At 43.8% G+C, this 24,764-nt stretch overlaps 1 protein-coding gene across 1 annotated transcript in view; it reads left to right on the forward strand.

The window, feature by feature from the left end:
• Positions 1 to 5,247: 5,247 nt before the first annotated feature.
• RAB11FIP4 (RAB11 family interacting protein 4) overlaps positions 5,248 to 24,764 on the forward strand; it is a 74,954-nt gene continuing 55,437 nt past the window's right edge. Inside the window, exons 1-3 of the mRNA XM_085304783.1 lie at positions 5,248 to 5,376; positions 5,535 to 5,622; positions 14,200 to 14,288. Of these exons, the coding sequence (XP_085160909.1) occupies positions 5,248 to 5,376; positions 5,535 to 5,622; positions 14,200 to 14,288 (306 nt within the window). The remainder of the gene's footprint in view (positions 5,377 to 5,534; positions 5,623 to 14,199; positions 14,289 to 24,764) is intronic.

Below are 24,764 nucleotides of genomic sequence, written 5' to 3' on the forward strand. Positions count from 1 at the left end.
CAAGCCACCGGGGTTGTTGACTACAAAGAAGGCTGCGGTGTCACGCAGCCTGGCTGCTGGACTGACAGGCCCTCACCCTTTCCCAGGGCAAATAAATAAGCACCACAAGCTCTGATTAATTGCTGGGAGCCAGCCTCTTCTTCTTCTGAGGAGGAGGATAGGACATTACTTTTCTACAAAGAGCAGCAGAAGGGTGATTGACAGAGTATAGACAGCAGAGAGGACTTAGGGGAAGCTAGGATGGCATAGTTCAAGCCATGGCTTGAAATGAAGCTTAATTTTAAGTAGTACCTTCAGTAGTACCTTAATTCAGGTAATTAATTGAGAAGAGCTGCTTGTGCCAAACATTGGCTCTCTCTTAYGCTACAACCCTACCAAGAAGCCTCATCTGATGGCCCATTTTAGATGTGCCAGAAAAGGCATTCCCTGTAGCAAAGAGCTTCATAGCCTTATACCAGCAAGTTACTGGTAAAAATGGCATGACTGAGTACACTAGAGGCTTAAGCTCAGACAGTGACCTGTGTATAGTGCATATGYGTGTATTAATGCACAACTCTTACGTAAGTATCAACCTAAATATAGTCCCAGCTGATCAAAATTCTTGTAGCTCCCCTGGCCTGTGCTGTGTTCATTAGTGCTGRCTAAGAAGTGAACAGTAGCAGCATAAATTCCATCAGGCTGTTTTATGAATTCTTGATCTCTTGGACTGGTGTCAGTTATTTGCATTAAGAAATTTAATGGAAAACCTGCAAAATTGGATCTAGAGGAATTGGAGRCTGAAGCACTTTGCTCAGGTGATAATTTCATTTCCTGTGAAGACATTACTTAAATTTAAATATATGTGTATTCTCTGTTTCTCTGTAATACACATACCCAGGCATATACAATCTTAATTTGATTTTAAAATGTAATTGTATGTGACTGAGAAACTGGCTACTAAAATCATTGGATCAACTTTCAGAAACCAACCTACTGTGCCAAAGTCACTGAGAACACCCAGTGGCATTACTGCGTTATTGTACAACATCAAATTGCATAGAGGCTTCCCAGCTGGCTGCAGGAATCTGTACATTAAAACCTAAAACACAGTTTGATGTCTCCCAGCAATAGGCCTGCAGGAGATAGGATTCTCCAAAGCAACCCTGCAAGCTTTGGAAGTGGTATTTACCTAGATTGCAATGGTGAGGGCTTGCTGTTTGTCAGAGTGAGTTACAGACTGATCTCATAACCTAGAAGACTGAGTCTGATTAGATTTTGCTGCTGAATCAGTAAGGAAACATGCTCAGCTAATGACCATGCACTTTTTCATCAAWGTCTTTGGGACCAGGCTGACTTACACCAGCTGACACATCTGCCGCATGTTTCAGCCATTACAGTAGTCAGGAAGATTTTCACTGTAAAATCTTGCTGCTCCAAGCCTCGGTGGCCTGATTAAGCTGTTTTTAATGCATCCAAAAATAAGAGTCTGAATAAAGGAATTTCTGCTACTGCGGTTTCATCTTGCTGCAACATCTGTGCTGTTTGTGAAGGTGAGCAGGGATAACAGTGACCCAGCTTTCCTGTGTCACAAGTGTCTCTACTTAATTGGCTTCAGGAYGGATTTCCAGCAAGTCTTCTATGCATTAAATCCACACTACAGTTTCTGGTGAAGTGGCAATGTTTTCTTAACAAGAACATATCTTCTACTGGTATAAACCAGGGAGGCTAATCACTTGTGATACCAGCTGTAGGAGTTGTGCATTTCACGAGAGCTGGCAGCTGTAGCATTTCAGCTCCTGGAATCCCGTTGTAAGGAAAGCCAGCAAGAAACTGATTTGTTCAGTTCTAAAATGCCTGTATTCTGCTGCCTCTTTTTTCTAGCATTGCCATTGATTGTGTTCGGTTTTTTTAAGTTCATTCCTTATTCATCAAAGGGAGGAGGCACTTCACAGATGTGAAGTATTATAAGTAGGAGACAGCATTTCCAAGGACTTGTGCTGTGTGGCAGTAAACTTGACTGGCATGGCAGCAGGTCAATGCAMATATCTTTGACTCGTTAATTAGTGATGTGTTTCTTAGAGCAGGGTTATGTTTGTGATTACAGGACAGGGTCTCCAGCCTAGCAGTCAGTATCCATAGGAAACTGCTCCACGTAGGGGTTGCCTATATTATGTTACTCATGGGTTCTACTTGATCTTTTATTTGTGTGTATTGTATACTGAGAGCTGTATTTCATGTATTTGCAATATGTGATGTCAATGTAAAAATCCAGGTATTGCTTCTTGCCTCCCCGACCCCAGCTAGACCTCAGAATACAGGAGTTTATTCTTTCTTTTCAATGACTCTAAAATCATAGCTAAAATCAAGCAGTGAATTAACTAGAAGATCAGTGGGAAGGAAGGTCCCGTGACTCTTTGAATATAAAATGTGAATTTTGTCTTTTGATGATCCAGAATAAAATATGATGATGGAATTTGTATATGTAGAGAATGATACTTAAAATCTGTATCTGAACAGAGATCAGAGTTGCTCATTGGGGATATCCTGTGGTTCTCCCTGCCAGGCTAGAATAAAACATCTCAAGAGTGGGAGGGAATGTTGTTTTCTATCTTCCTTTCTTTCCATCCTCTATGTAGTTAATTTACTGCTTTCTCAGTCTTGGTATCCGGTCTTCATCCTAGCCTGGCAAAAGCCACCGGGATTAACTCCTTCTATTCCTGTATTTGGATTCTTCAAGTCTTCTTCTGAGTGTTTGTTAATGTAAAGCGGTTGGTTGATCCCATTATAATGTTACTGAGATTCTTGTAACGTTGGTTTCTGGTAACATTAGCCCTTGAATTTCTGTTTTCATTGCCTGGTGCCTGCGCAGTAACATCACYGCTCTGTTCAGTGTACAGCTGCCAACCTGAGGCATGGGGAAGTTCAATGAGTTGCACAACGGTACACAACAGTAAGCAGCAGAGCGGAGGAGCCTCCCCCGCAGCCCGCTGCTTTGTGGACTTTGTGCTGTTGCCTTTTGCTCTCTGACCGTATCTTCAGCCTGAGAGCCTGGTAGAGCTGAAGCTGCTTATTAATCCGAGAAATGATACCCGTTTCCCAGGAGTTTTGCAGTGACTCACATAGTCCTCTCTCGCTGCAGGAGTCCCAGCCACCGGCTCCGTGCTGCGCGCGCAGAAGGGCTGGGGGCTGCGGTCGTGGGGGGCCGGGAGAGCCCCGCGCGGCGGGCGCCTTTCCCTGTGCTGTCCATGGTTCTGGCTGTGCTGCCGGGCGGCCTGGGCTYGCCTCGTCGACAAATTCTGCAATAAGGAAACTGCAGGGAGATTTCTAACTTGTCACGGGCCCCAACTCTTCCTGCAGCCCCTTATTTACGCTGCCTACATGAGATGGGGGGGGGGGGAATGATTCAGTGTAAGGATCAAATCGTTTCTTTCACATTCAGCACAGARTTTTATGTGTAACTAAAAAGCTTCTAATTTTCTCATCTGTGTTTGGGCCATTTAGCTTGTGGTTTCAGCATAGGACAGTGTCCATGCCCTTGGCCCAAGGTATCAGAGACCTCTCTCACACTCTCGTTCCAGCTCTCTCTGTGACTGAGGCAAATCACAGATTCTCTTCTTCCTCATTTTCCCCTCTCTGCTCCTTCTGTTGAGGAGTTTGGGGCTGATGACTTTCAACTGCAGGCTGGACATAAATAATTTGTGTGATGGAGAGAGATTTCTTGCTGAAGGTCTACAATAAGAGGAGCTTATAGGCTTGAAACCAAAACAAGGTCTCCTTAAATTTCTTAAAACAAAGAATGTCCCTCTTGCCCTGAGGTCTGCAGAACATGCCACATGATTACTTGAACTCTCCAGCAAGCGAACACATTCGTSTGTTCACAGCGGTAGCCACTGAGGACATACAGCACCGTTTAGAGTAATGCTGTTAACGCTGTTTCAAGGCCCTTGTTTGGCTCAGAAGTGAAACATTCGCTGAAGAGCTTTGCTGAACTGTGCCTTAGACACTGCTCTGTAAGGTATGACTGAGCCTCGAAGGAAGGAAAGGGCACCACAGGGAGCAGAAGGTGCTGCTCTCTGGGGAGGTCGAGGGGAAGGGCCGTCTCACCGGCCCCACACCTTGGATAGTTCTCAGTTTGCTTGTTCTCAGCAAGGCCTTTGGGTGATCACGGCATTTACCGGCCCTAAGCACAGAGAGAATCTGAAGGAAGAAGTGTCACGCACGCACAACTGTGTGTTATCTGGAGGGCTTTTAGAAACTGCTAGGTGTTTGCTAGCGTATAAAAAAAAAATTGAGAAACTAGGTCATCCAGATTCATTTGCTGTGTATCCTTCCAGCTGGGCTTTTGTTGCTGCTCAGATGGACRTATCTGAGCTCGTGTCATAGTCACCAGGATTTTGCAGCATCCTACGTGCCTCTGTCCTTGCCTCCTACACTTGTTTATCCTCCAGGGTGTCTGGAGGGCCCCTCTCAAGGTCGGCAACGTGCGGCAGCTGCCTGCGCGCGTGCAGCGAGCAGCGAGAGGCTGCCTCTGCCTCAGAGAGCGCTACCCACCAGCTAGGACAGGCGAAGCCACGGAGCGGTGAGGGCACGTGCTCAGCATGCCTGTGACGGAGGGGACAGCAGCCAGCTGGGGTCTCCCGGCACGCTGCCCACCTCACCAGACTGCTCTGCCTTCCTTCTTATTCTTCCTCTTCAGCTGCTTGCTTCTGAGGTGTCCTTCTCGCTCCCTTCATTCTGGACACCACAACACACAACACCTTCTCCCTTCTAGAGTGCTTTTCTTCCTCAAAGCCCTCCTGAAAAATCTACCACACCTTCTTTGAGGCAAATGCCAATCTTGTGACTGTGTTTGAATTCAGTGTAATCTCATTTTACTGTAGACAGCGTTCAGAAATGCTGAACCGTGAAGCTAAGATTGTGAGCAATGGGAATGTTGCTTATTTGCATACTGCATTGAACAGAACCAGTCTCTCATCACTTGAATCTTTTCATCTTGTTAATATTCTTATGTTTTCCTATACAAACTTGTATTCTCTATTGTAGCAGAGGAGTTTTTGTTTGATCACAAGTGCCTAATGAATTTTCAGTCCTTTAGTGTAGATTTTTCAGGGAATGAGACTACTGTGTTGTGTGCATCTTTGTCTGTCCCTTCTTCCCCAATAACTTTTGATAAGAGGAGTGGAGACCACAAAGGTTTGAAGTTCCTGCAGGCTGCATGCACAACAGGYGCCCCTAGGGAAGGAGGTGCTATTTGCACCCTTCTCTAAGATGAAAGACTGTGCCACAGATTTACCTCTTATTAAACTCCTGAGCTCCACACTGGAGAACGGTACTGTGTCCCAGCTGCAGAAGTTTTGGTCAGAGTATGCACTTTACTGGACACTGGAGAATCCAGCTGTGGGACATGATTTCTCCTAGCAGAACTGTTTGCTAGATGATTCAAATGAACACTGCGTATACTCTTTCGCCTGGGGTCTTTTGTGGAAGTTATTGACCAGTGGGGTGTGAGCTGACTCAGCAAGCTCAACAAATATGTTATGATCTTTGTTTTTTAGGTGGAAAAATTGGCAAAGTACTTGGACCCAAATGATTTGGGAAGAATCAATTTTAAGGACTTCTGTCATGGAGTTTTTGCTATCAAAGGTATGTGCATATTTCTTAAAAAATACCCACTGTAGTTACTGTAGTTYCAATAATGTTTCTCTGGTTGCAGGAAATGTAATGATCAAAAATAATATATTTGCAAGTAAGTAGCAATATGCTTTTCTGGTTATTTCAGGCATAAAACAATATGATCTCCACCAATCCTTCCTTGGCTCTCCTTTTTCTGTCTCTTAGGCAGTAAGCAATAAAAAATCCAGAGATGGATTTGTGTTTCTGAGTAGGGTTGCTGAGTGAGCCCTTCAGCAAGGGTTGAATGCTCCTGGCTATGTGTTGCTCTTATTTAGCTGGTTTGTTCTTGCTTGGTGTAGCAACCTAAATTATACCTGATCTGAGTCAGAAGGTAACATGGCTGGACTACCTGCTGCCTTTCTTTTGGCTGTGATTATTTGCAGTGAGAGTAGGGCAACTCTCATGCATCTCATGTATCAATGATAAGTAMTGATAGAGTTCCTGCATCCTGGTTCTGCAGCTGTTAGAGATTCCCTGGGCTTTAGTTTCTWTGCAAGAAAACTTAAGACCATTATACTCTTCTTGAGGTAGTTGCAAGGTACAGCTGATTCATGTTTTCAAAGTACATGGGGCCTTATATTGGAATGGAAAGGGTTAGTTATAGATAGGACATGTTAAGSAGTCTGGGAGCTGGAGTCCAACCAGATCAAACCATCTGCTTTGTAAGGAAACAGAAAGTTCCTGGCAGAAGATGGAGGTGCTATTATACTATTACGCTTAGCCAACAGGTAGAGAAGCAAACAGTGAAGGCACTTCAGCAGATTTGCTGCTGATTAATTTTGTAGCTTCCCATAGCAAATATTCCAGCCTGCACTTTTCCACACACCTGTGTCCTTAGCAAAGTGCCAGAGTGCCRTCACAGCCTAGAGGCTCCACTTCAGGGACAGAGTGAATGTCACTGCAGATGTAGTGTGATTCCAGGAGTCGTCTCTGGAGAGTCTGCCACAATTAGACTATTATGAAGCCATTATAAGGCAAGAGCGTGACACCACAGCAATTTTAATTAATGTTCATGGCAGCTGAGGACAGTGTATAATGATGTGAAATTACAGTGAGAAGCTGTTTTCAGTCCATGTTCTTGGAGACTTCTTCCAAGGTGACACTGATGTGTTTGAAGAGAAGGCAATGGAAAGCTCTGAAGGAAAGTTAATACACCAGTGTATAGACGCTAGAGTCTATATTAGAGGTTTTCCTTCTCTTCAAATGCTGTAGCAAACTGGGTCCTGGGTTGAATAGGACACAAGCTTTGTAAATTTTTCAGTAATTCTCTGTAATTCACAGTCTGAAGATGTGCATGAATGGACAAAATAAAATCAGAAAGGGACAGGTGTCATCTAGGAGAATGTCATCTATTCTGTGAATGACTGTATGCCCTTGTCCACAGTAAAGAGGAGGCAGTGGGCAGGCCCGTGGTGAAGAGGGGGCAGCGACCTTTCCGGTACTGCAAGGGAAGAGCGTGTGCATGTTGACAGTTACCAGCGAGAGCTGATGTCTTGGGAGTGCTCAGCCTTGCTCACCTTGTGGGAACTCCTTCAGCTACTCCTGTCTTAGAGGTGGGATTCAGCCTGCAAAGACATGGCTGAATCAAACTCTCTGGGATACCTTGTAGTCTATGAATATCCTAAAATAYTTAAAGAGAGCATCCTACAGATCAGGGTCCAAATCATATGCTTGACAGATATTAGTGTGTATTTGTGAACAGATACAGAGAAATCTTCCAGTGCTGCTAAACTCTCTTACCACATCATTAGCATTATCAACACTTACACAGTGTCAGTGTCAAGCGTGTACAATCACAGGAGCAGCTGTATCTGTTTCTGATAAGGCATTCTGCTCTGCACACTTTCACAGTATCTCTTAATAACGAACTGCTTCTATTGCTCACCTCACATCATGAAAGTTTTATTGCCCTTCAGCTACCAGCCGTACTTTTCTTTAAAACAAATTACTCTGATTAAAGTTGAGAAAATGTATGTCTGTCTTGCAGAATGGGAAGCCCCCACCATGTTTTTACCTCCTATTTTTCAGTGCAGCTACACATCCCAAAAGTAGTGTCAGACTTACCAAACAGAAACAATCTTTCTTGGCAGCAACAGATTACAAATATGATTCTTTGACATCTCAGCCTATTGCAATTGCTTGGAGTAATCAGATTAATAGTGGAAAATGAGTTCCTACCATAAATCCAGTGGTCTTTCAGTAATGGAGTATGAGGCCGTGTTATTCTTAGCATTTGAAGCCAAATGTTTAAATTCAAACTTTACTATCCTAATGTCTTGCCATATTTCTTATTTATGTAACTTCAAATTAAGTTGTCTCATGACAGAGCTGAGTTCTTATAGATTACTCCCTTTACAGTATGGGCTGAAGAACAACTTTATTTTGCTGCATGGATGTGAAATGGTGTCAAGTTGTGTGTCTTGAATCTGTGTTTAAAACATCCAACTTGAAGCATCTAGAACCAGAGATTCAAATCTCAGTGGCAGAGGAGTCACCTTTTCGTTGTTGGTTTGACCCTTTCAGAACCAGGTGTGGCTCTTAAGCAAAATCTGTATGTTGGACACTGAAAAACTCCCAGACAATGGAGTACTTGATTCCTCTACTGTACCTGGTTGGTAGCAGCTCTCACTGCAAGGAGAAACCACAAATCCTGGATTTAAAATCTGCAGCTTGGCCTCTCTCCACCCTAAACCTGGCCATTGTCCGCTCTATGTGATGGCTCTGTGTGATGACTGTGGCCCTTTGAAAGCGGACACCAAGCCTTGCCTCCGCCTCCGTGTTCCTGAGCTGGACAAATCCCATGACCTGTGAGTCACATCCCTCTGCGGAGGCTGCAGGCACTGCTGGGTAGAAGAGACAAATCATCTTTTCCAGCTGCCGGTGGCTGAGTAGCAGGAGCTGTGGGGATGGATGTGCTGAGGAGTCTCACTGATTGCAGGGGCCTTCAGAGGGGATGGAGAAGACTTTGAAAAGCTGAGGTATCAATTCTARAAGTGAGCATTGGAGGAACTCATTCCAACCCTATGTCTCTGAGGCGAAATTCTGGACAGGCAGCTTTCTATGCAAGGAARGCTTTACTTTTGTGCTTGTCCTTTGTGGGTTAAAGCACTTCACCTCAGCATCTGAGCTGAGTCCCTGCTATCTAGGCTGTTTTCCCCATGCTGTTAGGCTCTGCCAGAGCCTGAGACAGGCTTGCCATCAAGTTTAAAGCTTTGCAGCAATTCCTTTGGAATATCAGAATATGAAGGGTTTGCTCCCACTGTGKCTGCCTTCTCTATCTGCCCACTGCATGCCTTTATTTCCAATAACTGCATCAGTCTGAAGAGCAATCGCTCTGAGATAACACCTGTATGCTCTTACCTAGCAGTTGTGTCAAAGCTGGAATAGTCTAAAGAAATGGCACTCCTTAGAGACTTTGAGAGCAGCCAGAACATCGCCCAAAAGCCAAATTCCCATTGATTTCAGCAGGGTCAGTGTGGGAAACATTACTCTTTGCCCAGTGGAGTCAATGAGAGGTTTTACTCTACTGAATTTATTCGACTGAGCCAATAAATATTTGCTACCACTTGTAATGCTTAAAGGCTTGAGTGGAACTATTATTTTTAATATGCTTTGCAGGCTGGTAAGGCCTGCAGTCAGACGTGTTTGCAGGACCAGCCTCTCGGTCTGATTAGCAGGCTCTAATTAAGTCTGACCTGTCCCTGCTATTTTAGGATTTCTGTTGTCTTTCCAATAGTCTCTCCACTTTGATACTCCATTTAGAAAACCCAGACCCTGGCAAATGAAGGGTGAGCTCCCCCTGCTGACCTTRGTGCTGCAGCTCACAGAGCTGGGAGGCTACAGCATGAATACAAATTCATGATCGATTTAAAGATAAGGGCAAATGTATTCCAACTTCACAGCTTATTTTAACCATGACAACATCRGTGACCACTGTATGGTGGTGAGTAATGGCTTTTATAATGGGAGAGGCTGAGCTACGTTAGCACAGCGCATTTCTGCAGTACTGAATCTTCATGCGTTAGCAGAATCACTGTTTCTTTCAGACCAAATCCTGCAGCCTCTTTTTCTCCTGGAGAAAGAGAGTCTTTTGCCTGTCTTCTAGAAGTAATAAGGACATTTAAGTTATGCTCTGTTACGATATTTGAAAACGTGGAGATGTGGGAGCTCCTTCGTATTTATTAACTGTGTGGAAGAAGCACACCTGTGAATTCATATGCTTCCCCACCTGCAGCAACAGCAAATCTTCAAAGCAGGGACACAGATCATTACAGGCCTTCAAAAATCCATGTCTGTGCTTCCCTGGATCTTYAGGCATCTAATTACTGGGGGTGGCTGGAAGACTTCTAGAAGTATTCTTCATGTGAGCAGATAAAAGTTTAAAAAGTAAATACTTTTCTCCCTGAGGTCCTAGGAATTTTGATGAAAATTCCAGGAACGCAGATTTACACAAAGCTTTAAAGAAATGTTCATTAAAAGGCATTGGCTGTTCTGTTAACTCATATGGTGACAGGGTATTTGTACTATGAAACAATGTAAAATAATATAATATGAAATTTGACAAAACAAAGTTTTCAAAACAATGTTTTCCAAAGCAAAGTATTTCTGGCTTTCTACTTTACTATAGATTTTTTCTTTTAATTTGCTTTTTTACTTCCATTCAGATACTTTAAACAAACACATTTCTGAGTGCCAGTTTCTCACAGAACCAGGTTGAGTTTTGACCATCTCTGATAGCTATTTACAAAATCTAGTTTGCAGTTCCACAGCTGGGAAGAGTTTGTACCAGCTTTCTCCTGCAGATCCAGTGAAGAATGAGAGATGAACTTGTTGCAGTCATGGAAGAGGAGTTTATCTTTATTTGTTGGACACCAATATTTGTAATATTTGCAAGACAGCTGTGCTAGCACAAGAACTTCAGTAAAACACAATAGAAAACCTCAAARTCTTTAATTACCTTTTAGGCTTATAGCTATAGATCTCGAACTTCACAGTATATCACAACTGGAGATGATGTGATGAATCTATATATTCCTATAAGAACTTCTTATTGACAAGAGCGGTACTTGGGCGGTCTCTAGGGAGGAYCTGTGAAGAGCTGAGCGCTCATGTTATTAAGTAACACTACAACTGTTTAATGAGCTTAAGTTGGTTACTCTTAAGTACTTCAGAGTTTTCTAAGGCTCAACTAAATTTTACTAAATATAGCCTCAAGCCATAAATAAGTCTAATACACCATTAAAGATCCAAGGTTAGATAAAGTAAAAAGCTTTTGCTCTTAGGAAAAATGCCAAGAACCAGCTCCATTCAATTAAGTAACTAGATTTGATTTCCTATAGTATTAAAATTGCTTAATTGCCCATGAAAATTGCCTGATGCAATATGAGTTAAATCTCCTTCTTGGAGCATTTGCAGGAAATCACTTTGCTGTGATTTGCAAATTGTCCATTTGCTAGCATGTGGAAACTATTTATTTATTTTTTATGAAACTGAAGGTAGCTATGTAAAATTCTCTGGTAGAAGAGTCATCTTTGGCATCCTAAGCAAAGGAAAAAGTTAAAGGTTCATATCTGCCCCTTCAATGACTTGTTGYCATTTTTGCTTAGGGCTAAAGATGGTCCTGTCCTGCCTTTGGGACAGCCAACACWGTGTATTGCAAGTTGACTATTCTTTGCAAGATATTTTCAAGAMAGGAAAAGTTCCGGCCGGGTGTTTTCACAAAAAGAAAGAAAAAATGATCTAGTGGTTATGACACTACTTAGAATTTTTGTTCTGCAGCAGATTCCTCTTCCCCTGGACGGATCACTTGCTGTTTTACTTCATTTTGTCTCCACAAAGTGCAAATAATCTCTAGCTCATATGATACTCCCTAACCCACTTCTGACCAAATGAGCTGTGTTTCCTTGTACATTTTTTATATTAGGATAAATATTTTTTTACCCAGTTTTGATAGAACCGGATTGGCAAGTGTCTCAGTGCTTTGTTGAATGAGGAATGACACGTAGCTACCTGTAAAGCTATCTTCTGAGGGACACAGTGAAGGGGACTCCGTACTGGGTCTTCAGGTGTGTTTAGCCAGAAAAGAAAACTCAGCCACTTCTGACCACTCTCCTTCCGTGATGTGGTAGTCAAGTTCTTCCTCCAGGCACGAGGTCCACGAGGCCCAATCTCTCTCTGCCAGCACAATGGTTTATATAATCCACAGCCCTTTAACAGTGTTCGTCTGCAGAGGATGCCCTTTGGGGTATCCTAAGGACTTGAGACAATTCTTGGGTTAGATCTTTGCCTGCCGCCCGTGTCTTGCTACAATTGCAGTGCAGTAGGTCTCCTTGGCCAGTGCTGCCCAAAAATGTACATTAGGAAAGATTCCCAACAATAGCAAGGGGGAGGGACAACGGAATCGCTGGCAGTTGGTAGGAAGCATTTGTATTGTTTTTGCTTGGAACAACAAATGGTAGTCTAAGTTAACAAGAGCCTTTGCACAGATCAAGCACAGTAAGATCTTATGATACAAGTAGGCATCCAAATGAAATAGCTTTAATCAACTGTATAAGTGGCTTTCAGTTTTATTGTTTCCTGGAAAATGAAATTACAGCAATATTGGGACATCTTAGTGCAGGAGATCCTTAAAATAGCCAGGAAGTTTTTCTTTGCTTATTTGCAATGTTTTTTTTAAGGACAGATTAGATACCTCTAGCCTGGGGTCGTATTGCTTGGAATATCCATCGTGGCAGTTCTGCTAGYCCAGACAAGAGTGTTTCTCCTCAAGAGAGAATCTAGTAGCAGAGCGCCATGTGTGCTAGACTCGACTACTGTGCTGTACAAATTGCTGTCCAGTGCCTTAATGTTTCCATACTGAGATTTGCCAAAGTAAAACTTTTTTTTTTTTTTCGGTTGGTTGTTTCCTGTCTGCATTGTGACACTTTAATTTAGCTCACTGGCACTTCCCAGGCAGCAAGCCAAAATATATTCTGGTAATAAGAAAACATATGCACAGTATTTGAGGCACTCCAGATTAATGCAGTCCTCTAGTTTCTGTTGTGACCCCTGTGTAAACCTCTCAGAATTCTTGGAAAATTCAAATTATCATTCAGATAAAGGAAGTGAAAGGTGAGATGTGTGAACACCATTGGAGAACGGCACTGTATAAGAAAGCTGATGAATTTCCTGGTACTGTGCTAAAACCCATCTTCCTGATGATAAGGGGAAGACCCAAAGAAAAGACCCACTCCACAGTTCTGTGGAATTAAGAGATACTGGTGCTTAAGTGATCATGGATCTGCCACAGRAAAGATGAGGCAATTACTGTCTTTTAAGCAGTACTTTTGCAAACAGTTGGGTGTGGTAGAGACTCCCACAGTAGCTCAGTAGACCAATAACTAATCTTCCAAAGTGACCAGGATGTTGCTGGGAGAGCTGTTTTATACCTTGAGAAGGGAAAACAGCAACAAAGATTTTATTCTTTAAACACACTAAACAGGAATCAAACTAGTGGCACAGTCCTAAACTCCTTGAAGCCAGTGGGCATCTTTCCATTGGTTTGTTGGATACTGGATCRACTGCAGAGTGGCGGTGAGGTGTTTAAGTAACCCCCAAAGGAAAATGACTTCTCATTTCCTTTCCTCTTCCCTTTTTATGGGACATATTGACAAGGAAATCTTCCCAGCAGGATGAAGAGATCAAAGCTGCCATGCTAGCCTGTGTGCTGAGCAGACCTCCCCAACAGCGCCCCGCTAGTTGCTGCACACACACACGTCTTCCCACTGACAAGTCACCTTTGCAGAAGGAGACAGTCCCAGATGAGCCTGCATCCTACACTGACAGACTGAGTCTGTCAGTGCCATTGGCAGTTTGGCCCTTGACTTCAMTAAAAGCAAGATTTGACTCTGTTTACTGTTTTAAGCTACGCAGCTAGGTTAACAAATTGGATTAAGTGCCCAGTGATGTTCTGGAGATGGATCAAATGCTCAGTCAGCTTCTGTGGTTGTGGACTGAGCTACTGCCGGGACACAAAAGCTCCCATCAAATGGCATCCATTGATGCCACTCTAGAGATGTTACTCCTTTATTTTGAAAACTTCCATCGTATTTGCTTGGGAGATAAGTGAATTAAGGCATTTAGATATTACTCCTTCTGTTGCCTGTACTAGAGAGAATTGGAAGCAACTCCACTGACTTTAGCGGTTACACTAATGTAAAATAGAAATAGGCTCAGACAAGGCCTGCAAATCTTGTRTTTGACTTCAAAGTTTTGGTTTGATTAGGAGTGAGTTTCTGTCCTGCAGGACRGTTGACCAAGCCAAGCAATATTTTGCTTTTGATTTCATAGCAGCTCAATGTATCCATGCTGAGGGTCAGCATGAGTGTGAAGGCACCTTTTRAGTACCATAGGCAGAGCTTTGTTACGGTTATTTGAACTTACTCCGGAGTTAGCTTTCAAGGTTGTGTGCACACAGATTAACTGCAAACTTGTGTTTCTCCTGCCACTGTCCATGYAATCTCTGGGAAGACAAACTCTCAGCCTGACCATGTCATTTCTGTTTGCCAGGCTGTGAAGAGTTACTAAAAGATGTCCTATCTGCTGAAAACTCCGAGTCTCAACACTATGAGCCACAGTATATGGATTACTATTACCAGGTAAGAGATGCACTGATGCTGTCTCATGCTAGTGGGCTGAGAAACCTTTAGGAATAGTGTGCAGATGGATTGTGTCGTTGTAAATGCTCTGTTGTTTTACATAGCTGTTGACTCTTCGTTCCGAGATTCATGACTTAGCAAGCTTTTTATTGTGGTTTAAGTTGTGTTTAACATAGGAGTCATTTGGAATGAGAGAATTTAGGGTTTGGTTAGCATCGTTCCTGCAAGCCTCAGTATTTGATTGGCCGTGAAGGGAGCCGTCATGTACRAGCTCACTGTCACTGATTTGCACCTAATTACATCAGTAAAACTTTGTAGGTGAACAAGCTGTCAGAGATCTTCTGCAGATAGTAAACAGGGACTCATCAGCTTTTGGGAAGCAGAAGCAATACTCCTTTGGTAACCTTAATAGTATTTCAAGTGAGTATGTCATATCCAGATTCAATTTTTCAAGTCATTAGAGGTCTGAGTCTCTATCCTTAGTTTGAMAGTTACTGTGTAGTCAGAAAAACAAGGGGAACAAGGTTAAGTTTCATTTAAGCATGTATTTATTCTTCCTTCATTTTGCTTTTTAATCACCTCCACCCATGTAAATTCCTAAAATTAAGGTTAGAGTTAGAATTGCACATTCAGGTGAGGACTGCGTAGAGATGGAATGTGCTAACTTACCTGCTGAGTTGTTACATAGTCTATCAAAGAAAAAAAAATTCCACCTGTCATTCGTGTTAGTCTTGYAGCTTCCTCTGCTGGAATCTGTCCTGCAGTGAGGCTGGTACAGAAGGAGCAAACACGATGCCGGCACCTCTGCTCCCACAGCAGCTCCCACGTGGCTCTTGTTCCGATGTTGGTAAACAATATTTGTACAGATGTCATGGTGTTTGGGGACTGAGAGTGATACTGAAATCGGTATGTAAAGCATTTTACCTTTCTAGGTGACAAAGTATGAGAGCAATAGTTATGTATTGGGGAAAGATATCTGAAAGCCTGTTAATGCCCATCTCTGCTCATTTAAAGGCACTTGTAGGGGAAGAATACTGGGGCATGAATGAAAGAGCTGGTTGGTCAAGAAAGGGCCAGGAAAAAGCCTAGGCTGAGAYGGTGCAAAGGAAAGGGAACCTGCAGGGAACCTGCCTGCAGTAATTTAAGGCCTCAGTTCAGGAGGTCTGTAGCAGAAAGTAAATTTAATTGTTATGACCTGGTACAAACAAGGGGGAAAGGAGAGAAACTGCAGTTCCGCAAGGCTAGGAGCTGAGCMTGGGAGAAGGACTGTTAAGGAACTGATAATCTGTATTTGTGTGRCAGGGCTGTTGTTATGCTGCAGCAAATGTAGAGACCTGCAGCTCACGGGCAGATCATGGCAGATCTGTTTTCAGGATGTTTTCAGCTGTGTGCTAAAGGTTTATTTATTGCTCAGATGTTTTCTTCTCCGTGTGCTGTCTTACTAGGCTGATCTTATGTCCATCTACCTTTTAGAGAAAAGTTCCACGCACCTTGTTACAGTRGAGCTATGACAGTGTTGTGAGACAAGAGAAAACTATATTTAACATCGTCTGTGCTAGACTTACGATGACAAKGGTTAGAGCACGTAGAGGGGGGAAATGACAGAGCTCTTGTCTAAATCATGGCTTCTGCTCCAATGTTGGTACCTTAAGGAATATTGAATTAATATGGTCATTTACCACGATTAATTCAGTATAGGTGAAGGAGTCTAAAGGCTTGTTGCAAGAGAAGGGTTCCTGCAAAATGGAAATCATTTCAACAAACCTCACCAACTGCTAAACAGGAGAGAGCAAGGGCTTTGCAGTGAGCAAAGGATGCTGTGATGGTCCCTCTCCCAGCAGAAGAGAGTAGGTTCARCCCAGTCCAGTCGCTAAGCTGCTCCAAGCCTCTCAGCAGGGAAAGCACAACTGACCATTGSTGCTCTGACAACTTTAGCTGCATCCTTGGTTGACAAAGTAACCAGAGAGTGGATTTCTGTGGAAGCGGAATGACTGGGAAGGATAAAGTCCTGATATGATGAGGATTTTGATGGGGAAGAGATTTGGGACTGAGGTTAGGTGATGAGCCTAAGCTCAATGTGTACCCTGCTGGCATCATGCTTGTTGGACTCTGGACAGTGCTCTAATTATGCTGTTTGTGTTTGGGGCCTGAGGATGACTTCAGCCACAGTTCCCATAACGAGGCTTGGCCTGTTTGAGAGCTGAAGCTTGCAGTTAGCTGAAGAGTAGATCTGTGGTAATWATGGGCCCCATTTGGGGTTGAAGCTGAGCCTAGGACTGGTAAAGAGTTTTGTCTGGGAATGAAGTTGGAGGGAGGCTTTTGCAGGTGCATTCAAGGAGCCTTTTCCCAGTATGTGTAGGGGAAAGCAGCAATCACTCATTTCCATCAAGACCTGGAATTTTCCTTGTGTTTGTCCTTGAATAGCTGTGTCCAGTGCTTTRGCTTGGCTGCCAAAAGCATGTAGTGAGAGACGTGAATGCCAGAGAGCCCGTCTCTGGTCCACCCCATCCCCACTGGTTCATGGTGCTCCACAAAATGGTTTCCACTGTTCGTGCAGGAAGGATAGAAACCCTTCCTTCACCTTAATGTGAAGAACATCTGTGATGTGATTGAAGAAGCCCTCTGTGACTGCAAACAGGAGGGCAGAATTTGGTCATAAACTTTTTTAATAGGGAGGATTTGTTTGGGCTTATTGGTTCTGTATGCTTGATGAAAATGGCAGTTTAGTACTTGTGGCTGACACTACTGTCACTCTGATGGCTTCTAAAACCTGATGGTTTTGTAACTGATGACACAGATATCTGCAATGCTGTTGCCAGGCAACCTTAATAGGTATCATAAACCAAACTCCCTGTTTTGCAGCAGATGATAGAGGCTATAAAATGGAAAACAGGTTCTCTGCAAACACTGCGCGTTTCCTCATTGCTATGTAGACATTGCAGACTGATCCAGACACTGTTGGAAGGCAGACAGCATGATCGTCAGGGATTTTATTCTTCACCCTGGATTTTCAGACCTGATGTGACCCAAAGACATGCCACAAACAGGTGCTTGAGGACTGAACCTGTGAGATGGCTGCAAACCGTACCACTTCTGCCACCTAGGAGCCAGAAGAGGCCTACGATGGGAATTGCACTTACTGCTAGTCCTGAGAGCCACCGACAGGTTTTGTGTTTGCACTCTAAATTTGTGCCTCTGGGGGAGGAAAGGGGCAGAGAGTGACCCTGTCCTGTTTAAAAAGGCTTGATCTGGCAGGGTTGTGGTGGAAGCCTTGCTGGTCTGTCCTGGGTAGGACTTCTGATCTCCTCCAGCCACCCTGTCCCATATTTGCTCATTTGAATTGGGTCGTAGTGAATTTGTGCAACCTCTGAGCAGAAGSAGGTTCCTTCCCACCTGCCCACAGGGCAGAAGAGGTGTCCTGAGGCAGGGAGGAAAGGGAACGGTGCGCGGTGCTTTGTGCCTTGTGCTCGTCCTCTGCACAGCAGTGCCTTCCTGMCAGAGGGTCATTTCCTCTGCAGTTTCCAGGTCTTTCAGGTGCAGTTTAGAGACTGTTCGCTAGATGTCAGTTGGAGACTGGGAAAAGGCTGTGAACAGGCTCCATGCTTGCTTTAGAGATTCTCTGCTGCGGGGAGAAAGTTGGAGTTTATAGTCTGATGAAATAAAGGAGAACTTCTGAGGCCCTGACGGATGTGAGGTTGTCACCACTGACGAGCTGTGTGCCTTGTTCCCAAGGGAGCGCACACTGAAAACACGTGGGCTCGTGTTGCATCTCCCAGGCTTTAGTGAGCGCGGATTCCTGGGGATGCAGCCAAGTTTGATGGGCAGCTCCCAGGGGCACAAAYGGCAGTTTCCCATGCAGTTTGGTTTGTGTCCCAGTGTACCTTTGCATGTCTAATCCTCAGGCACAGTCAGGGGAAGGAGGCAGCAGAAGGATACATCAACTTTACAGCACGAAGAAATTTTAAAAGGGAATGCATCTCTTTTATTTCTCCCGGTTACACAAAGGCAAGTACTGAGGTGGTTCATTGTTACGCTGTGTCTGTATTCGCAAAGTGGTTTGAGAGAAAAGAAAGGAAAATGAGAATTATCTTTGTCACAAGTTATTTCCCCACTAGTGGGGGCTTTTGCTCCCTCCCATGTACCCCCTCCTGCAGCATGCCTTTCCAAAGCCCAGGCAGGGACCTGAAGAGGTGAAGGCAATGCCAAGARGTGGGATTAGGTAAAGGCAAGAGCCAAAATGAGGCAGTGAACTGATCCARCTATTTGTGTATGTTGAGTCAGATGGGGAAGAAGAAACTGCCAAGCCTCTAGCCTTTAATCACAACCAACTGGATGCAATTAATTTAAATTGATATTTAAACTCCTCAGATACCAAGGGCTTAGGGCATTTCATTTGACATTTTCTAAATGGTCTGCTTTCACTTTTTTTTTTCCTTTCACTGTAAACAAGAACAAAAACTGACAAGCTTTTAATGTCTTAAAAACGTGTCTGAAAAGGAGGGGAAAAAATAAAATTGCCTAGGCAATTTCAAAATTAAAAGACCATTTCATAGGAGGTTTCTAATGTGCCTATAATGCGAGGCTGTGTCAGTGTGATATTTCAGACAAAAGCAAAGTTCATCCTTCGAGCTCAGATCGATTAAGGTGTGATACACAGTGGAGAGCAGCACTTGATTACTGCAGGACTCTCAGATCAGTGGGAAATCTCTCAYTGACATCCATCGGAATTGAATCAGGCCGCAAAGAGTACCTAGTTTGTGCAGAGAAAGCTGGTCCAAAGACTTAAATTCCAYAGGGAAGCAAGTCTCTTCTGGAACAAGCTCTTCAAATCGGCAGTTTTAGAGCCTCTCAGCTTTGGGACTTTCAAAAAAAATCTACGTCCTCTGTGCATGAAGCAGATCTGTTGATCTGGTTAAGGTCAGTATTGTGCTAACTATATGAAGCACTTCTTCAGTCAAGTGCTGCTGCTTATTAGCATAATTTCTGTCTCTTAYGGCCTTTCAAAACGTAGTAGAAATGCTCTAAATGTGCCGGAAGCCAATTGATCGACCTTGGATTCCTTTCCCAGCATTTGCTGCTGTGGCTTCAACTCTCACCATTTTGACTCTAGTCTAAAGGGAGCCAAAAGTCTTCTCTAGTCCAAAGCACAGGGTCTGGTCTGTGGCAAGCATCTGGTAGCACTTCAGAGCCCTGGATACCCTTATGGAGATGCTCTCCAACAGAGGAAAGTCTACAGCTAATGTATCTGTGTGAAAACCCAGACTCTGATTCAGCCAGCTCAAACAAAGCGAAGTGCCTGTGTCTAGCATTTCCGAACGGCTGGCTCCGAGCCTTCCTGGGCACCTAGCCAGCTGGGAGCACTAGCCACCAACTGAGAGGGAATTAGGCTGGCTGCATCTGCTCCTCCCTGGCCAAGATTCACATTCAGGCCAGAGAAGCGGTGGCCCAGGTCCAGGTGCTCCTCTGTTCAAGTACCTAAGTTTGGGGAGAGGGGAATCAGAAGTAGGAGCTGGATTTTTCACCTGTTAATCTAGTGTATTTGGGTAGATCAGCATTAAAGGAAGCCTGAGTCTAGGTCACTTGGATAGGTGATAGAAGAGGAGGTTGGATGAAAGRTCTTAGAGCCACTCACCACTGACACCCAGGAGCAGGATATCCATCCATCTGAGCAGCTGCTTCGGAAGAGACAGACGTCGTAATTTTATATGTAAGTAATTGCCTTTTCGTTTGGAATCAGTGCCCAAATGCTGTACGTGCAAACCCTGTCTGTGGAGGAACCTCTTGTAAGACACAATAATAGCATGGTCTGTGTTTTAAACCAGGCTGGCTGTTTCCTGTTCCTTGGTGCTGTGTTGAGTTGCTGCTATGCATTTCTTTGTTGCTATCACCTGTGAATAAGACAGTGGATCTGCCTTGTAACAAGGTACAGGATGATTGCGGTCTATCAACAAATGAACTKCCTTTTCAGTCCTGTGTGTGCCTGCCTGCCTGCCAAGTGGTTAATTACACTGTATGAACAGTAGAAAAAATGTTGAAACATGACAAATTAATTTGTGTTTGCCTCTGGGATGGAGCTGCAACTACTAGCTGATTTGCTTCTTTGAAAATATTTTCAGTAGCAATTAAGAATCCCCTCACTAGCTCTTGAACACTTTTTTTTTTCCACTGGTTGCTTGGGTGTATCTGCTAAGACCTGTGCCAGAAAAGAGAGCCCTTCTGCATGGGAAAGAGACTGTGGACCAGATGTTTTTTCATTAGATTGCTGTTTGAGACACTGCTGGGATAAGGAAAKGTTGAAGGACCATTTTCATAGGTCTCCCTGTAGCAGTATGGRATTGCAGTTATTATCTCTGATTGTGCTGTCTCTTTATATTTATTGAAAAGCAAAGCCCAGGAAAGTGTTGAATATTTTATTGGACTCAGACTTGCCRTTCTTTTCTTCCTGCTGTTCCCATCTTAAACAAAGCTCTCCTTTTTTTTCATTGATGGCATCTCTTTCACCAGGCATGCCAGTGGTTGCAGCAATGCTAATTCACTAGTGATCACAACAACCCCTTCTGGGCTGCATCAGTASAGAGGAGCAAGCAAAGACATCAAATCTTACCTGAGCCCAGGAAAAAACTAYCCTACCACTTCCAGTTTCCCATAAGCCTGTTCTGCCCAGTTTTGGGTGGTGCTTGCCCACCCAGTARACAGTGATGGTCAAGGAATAGTACTAACCTGATACCATGAGTTAATTGAGATCTTTAGTAAAGAAAGCACCWTGCGTCCTTCAGAGCTTGCTGTTGATGCATTTCTGTTGTTGACACAGCCTTGGCAAGGCCGAGTCCCTAACAAAAACGCCTTCCCCTCTAGGAAAAGTAGCCATCAATAAGGGATGCTTTGGGTTTGTGCACCCTTGCTGTGTCACCGCTTTGCCTCCTGAAAGCTGAAGTAAAGGTTAAGTGAAGGATGTCAGATCTGGGGCAACTTTGAAGGGTCTGTAATCTCTCGTATTTTCACCTCTTGTTTGCTGTGTTTTGAAGCAGTGGTTCTGCCTTGGCCATTGAGTAGATAGCGTGGGCAGTGGGCGAAATAATTGATCTCATTTGTCGGGAGTTTTTTTTTTTTTTTTAATATATATATATATTTTTTTCCCCCTAACATTAAACCCAACTGTTGGCTGACTGTTAATGTAAAATACATCTTTTCTTTTGCCTTTTGTGGTAGCATTGGCAAAGACACTCCCATCTTAGCAGAGGCAAAGCAGCTAAGATGTTATTAAGTGGAAATACCTTTCCAACTGATAGTGGAGAGAAGAACACAGCCTGTGTGGTGGGGAGAAGCAACATTAAACACAGCAAGCTGAACCTTTATTTTTGCTATTTCTTATCAGCCTCCAGTTTTCTCCACCACCCACACWCTCTCTGTCATTCTTGGCTCCTGCTGTGTTTTTGCCCTTGCAGATGCTCGGTGTCTGACTTGTGTGTGAAGACTTCCCTCCCTTTGCCTGAGACTCTTGGGGTGTTTATGCTATGCAGCAATCAGGACTGTGCATATTTTCAAATTGCTTCCCCCACCAACCTGCTAGTAGGCTCCTCTCTGTCCCTCCCGTTGCTGTGGGCTGCGATTAGGGGAAGCTCGCTCTGATTCTCGCCTCCGGAGCTGGGGCAGAGACTGCATCTTCACTCCTGCAGCAGTCAAAACCTGGGACGTGAATGTCCCCAGGACCTCAACCGGGAAACAGTCTTGTTTAGGCCTCTTGCTTGGAAGCAGAAGGTTCCCTGATTTCTAATCTGGAAGTTGTGTTTATATTTGATGCTCCCAAATCTGCCAGATTCTCCTTCCTCCCAGCTTCTGCTGCCCTCCCTGTGAGAKGAGTTGCACTCAGCATCTCCAGGGATGGGTCCGGCGGGGACTGATCCAACCCTTGCTCATGGCAGTAGAAAGACTTCTCCAACCCTGAGAGGAAATAGGCCAGAACTTGAGTTTGTTCCTCGGGTGGTCATTCCCTGAACCACCCCCGAGAGACTTATACTCAGCCGTGCCCGACAGCTTCACGGAGCGCAGCCATGCAGTTGCAGGGAGAAGAGAGTCCGCGTGACGAAGCAGCATTATACACAGGCAATGCACTGTCTTAGATGACTGGAAGTTTATTGTAACCTCTAAGAGCAACATGCTTAGCAATTCATTTTTCCTGTTTTTTCCAAGCATCAGAAAGCAACATTAACTACAACTGCTAAGAACCCCCCAGTGAACAATTACCGAGAGCAATGAAGAGCAAGCGCGCTCCCCTTTGGGACTAATTTACATGGAAATTGCCTGCTTTCACCTGGCAACGTTCTGAATTATATTTTTAATGTTTGTGCATACATGCAAGAATAAATGTCCTTGGTGCAAAACACTTGCATAAAAATGATCCACCTCTCTGGCTGCTCAGGCTGATTGCAGCAGTTCTTCAGGGAAGCCTTTCGTAAAGAATGAGCAGTTTTGCACCAGGGCGAAGTAGGCATCTTCCCACAAAATAAATGCTGATACCGCTAAAAGCAGCCATAGAACATGTTGTCTGAGGAGGATTTTCTTTTTCAAAACAAGTTTGAATTTTGTAATTTGGCAGAATGTCACACACTGACATTTTTAAAGGAGAAGTGACTTTTCTCCTTTTTTTTTTTTTTTGACTTTGTTGTTGTGTAGAATAAACCCAAAATAATACAAATGAAATGAAACACACTGACCCAGTCCAAAAATATTTCTTCCTTCTCCCTAAATGTGTTTTGGATTTTCTTTTGAAAAAAATCTGAGGTTTTGACCTTCTCATCCTGAGCTGAGACAAGAAAATATTTTGAAATCTAAGAGCTCCYGGGCTGGGAGAAGTGTTTTCCCACCCAGTTCTTGCCACAACACCCCAGCATATTGGCTGTGCTCTCTCCGAAAGCGATCCCACTGTCTTTGAGGCCAGCAAGAGTCTGCCTAGCATTGGGGGAGTGAGTGGATACATACATTGCTGTAGTTTCCATAGCCCTGCATAACGTGTAGTCGTGTTTACTCAGAGGTAATATCTTTTTTGGGTTGGGAAGCTGGGCGGAATCTGTTGTGTGTCTGTCCGTTGCATCAGTTAACCGAGCACAGATCCTGCCCATTAGCTGTTTAAAGTACAAGCACCTGCTGTGCTCAGTGGCCTCCTGTGATAGAAGCTTAAATCAACAGAGCAAAAATTATTCAGTTTGCTCATGAATTTGTCTGAGTCCAAATGCACCATCGCTTAGGGCTGCGYTGGGTCGTGTGTTTCGAAGCAGGTGGAATGGTGACCGCTCCGTTCGGCCGTTCTTGCTGTGRTTCACTAACGGATGAAGGTACAACCCCGGCAGCCCTCCAGGCGTCTATAGGAGACTCATCTCATACATCTRTTTGTTTTTGTCTTTGACTCTTTTCTGATTATTTTATTTCTGTTCTGCAGCCCAGGCAGGGTTTTGTATAGCAATCAAAATCTTTGTCATTTGGAAGCCGTCACCCTTKTTTTTGGCAGAACCTTTGTTTAACAGACACTTGCTGTATCATCCCTGTTTTTCCCTTTTTCCTTTCTGAGGCATTAGCTTCAGGCTTTTAATCTGCTAGTTTTCTGGTTGAGCACAGTTTTGGGGATTTTTTTCGGGAATTGTCAGTTGCCATGGCAAAATATTCCTCCCGTCCTCGTGTGCCCATGGATGAACCAAATTAGACTGTGGATCAGTCTTTCGGAAGAGGCTGTGGAATGACTGGGAGCTAAAAGCTGGTCTCTCAGTGGAGGAAGCCCCAGCAGGGAAGCCCTATGGATTCAGTCTTTCAGGTAAGTATGTTTTGGGGGATTAGTCCTTTTTGCCTTTTGTTTCCTGTACTGCAGATCTGTCCACTTAAACATGTGCTGTCTTAAATGCAGCATTATTAGCAATGTAAGCAGAGGAAATATTATGACAGCATCTACTCTGTACTGTATTCTTGTCAAAGAAATACTTGGTCAGAGGGTGGTGAGAGAGTCCTGACGCTGGTCTCTGCCCACTGGGGGTACCACCGTGTCTGTGGCACGAGGAGCCAAGCAAGGGGTCTGCRGTTTTCTTGACGCTTGTGTGACAAGATGAGGATATCTTTGCCCTCCAGCTCATAAACTTGAAGCTGGCACTTTCTTTCTCACTTCTCTTTATTTTCTATTTTGTCTCATACCTTTTCACSTTGCTGCTCAGGGAAATTTGTGCTGCGTTTGTGGAAGATAACAGGACATAGAATGTTCTTCTTTGAAGATATTCAGTGGGAAGGCTGTGAAATTGAAAGATAAGCTTTTTGCAGAGTAAAAAGCATTGCTTTAAGTAGTTTTTCTTTTTTTAATCGGCAGAAAGGTCTGTATAGAGCTGTAAAAGCTGATTGATAAAGGCAAGATTCCAGGTTATTATAAAATTGTGGAGAGAAAGTCAACCACAAAGAGATGTTCCAGCTAAACAAAAACAGCTAAATCCCTCATTTATT

This window comes from Rhea americana, unplaced genomic scaffold (genome assembly GCF_003343005.1).
Source record: "Rhea americana isolate MKP2758 unplaced genomic scaffold, rheAme1 scaffold_21, whole genome shotgun sequence".
NCBI lineage: Eukaryota > Metazoa > Chordata > Aves > Rheiformes > Rheidae > Rhea > Rhea americana.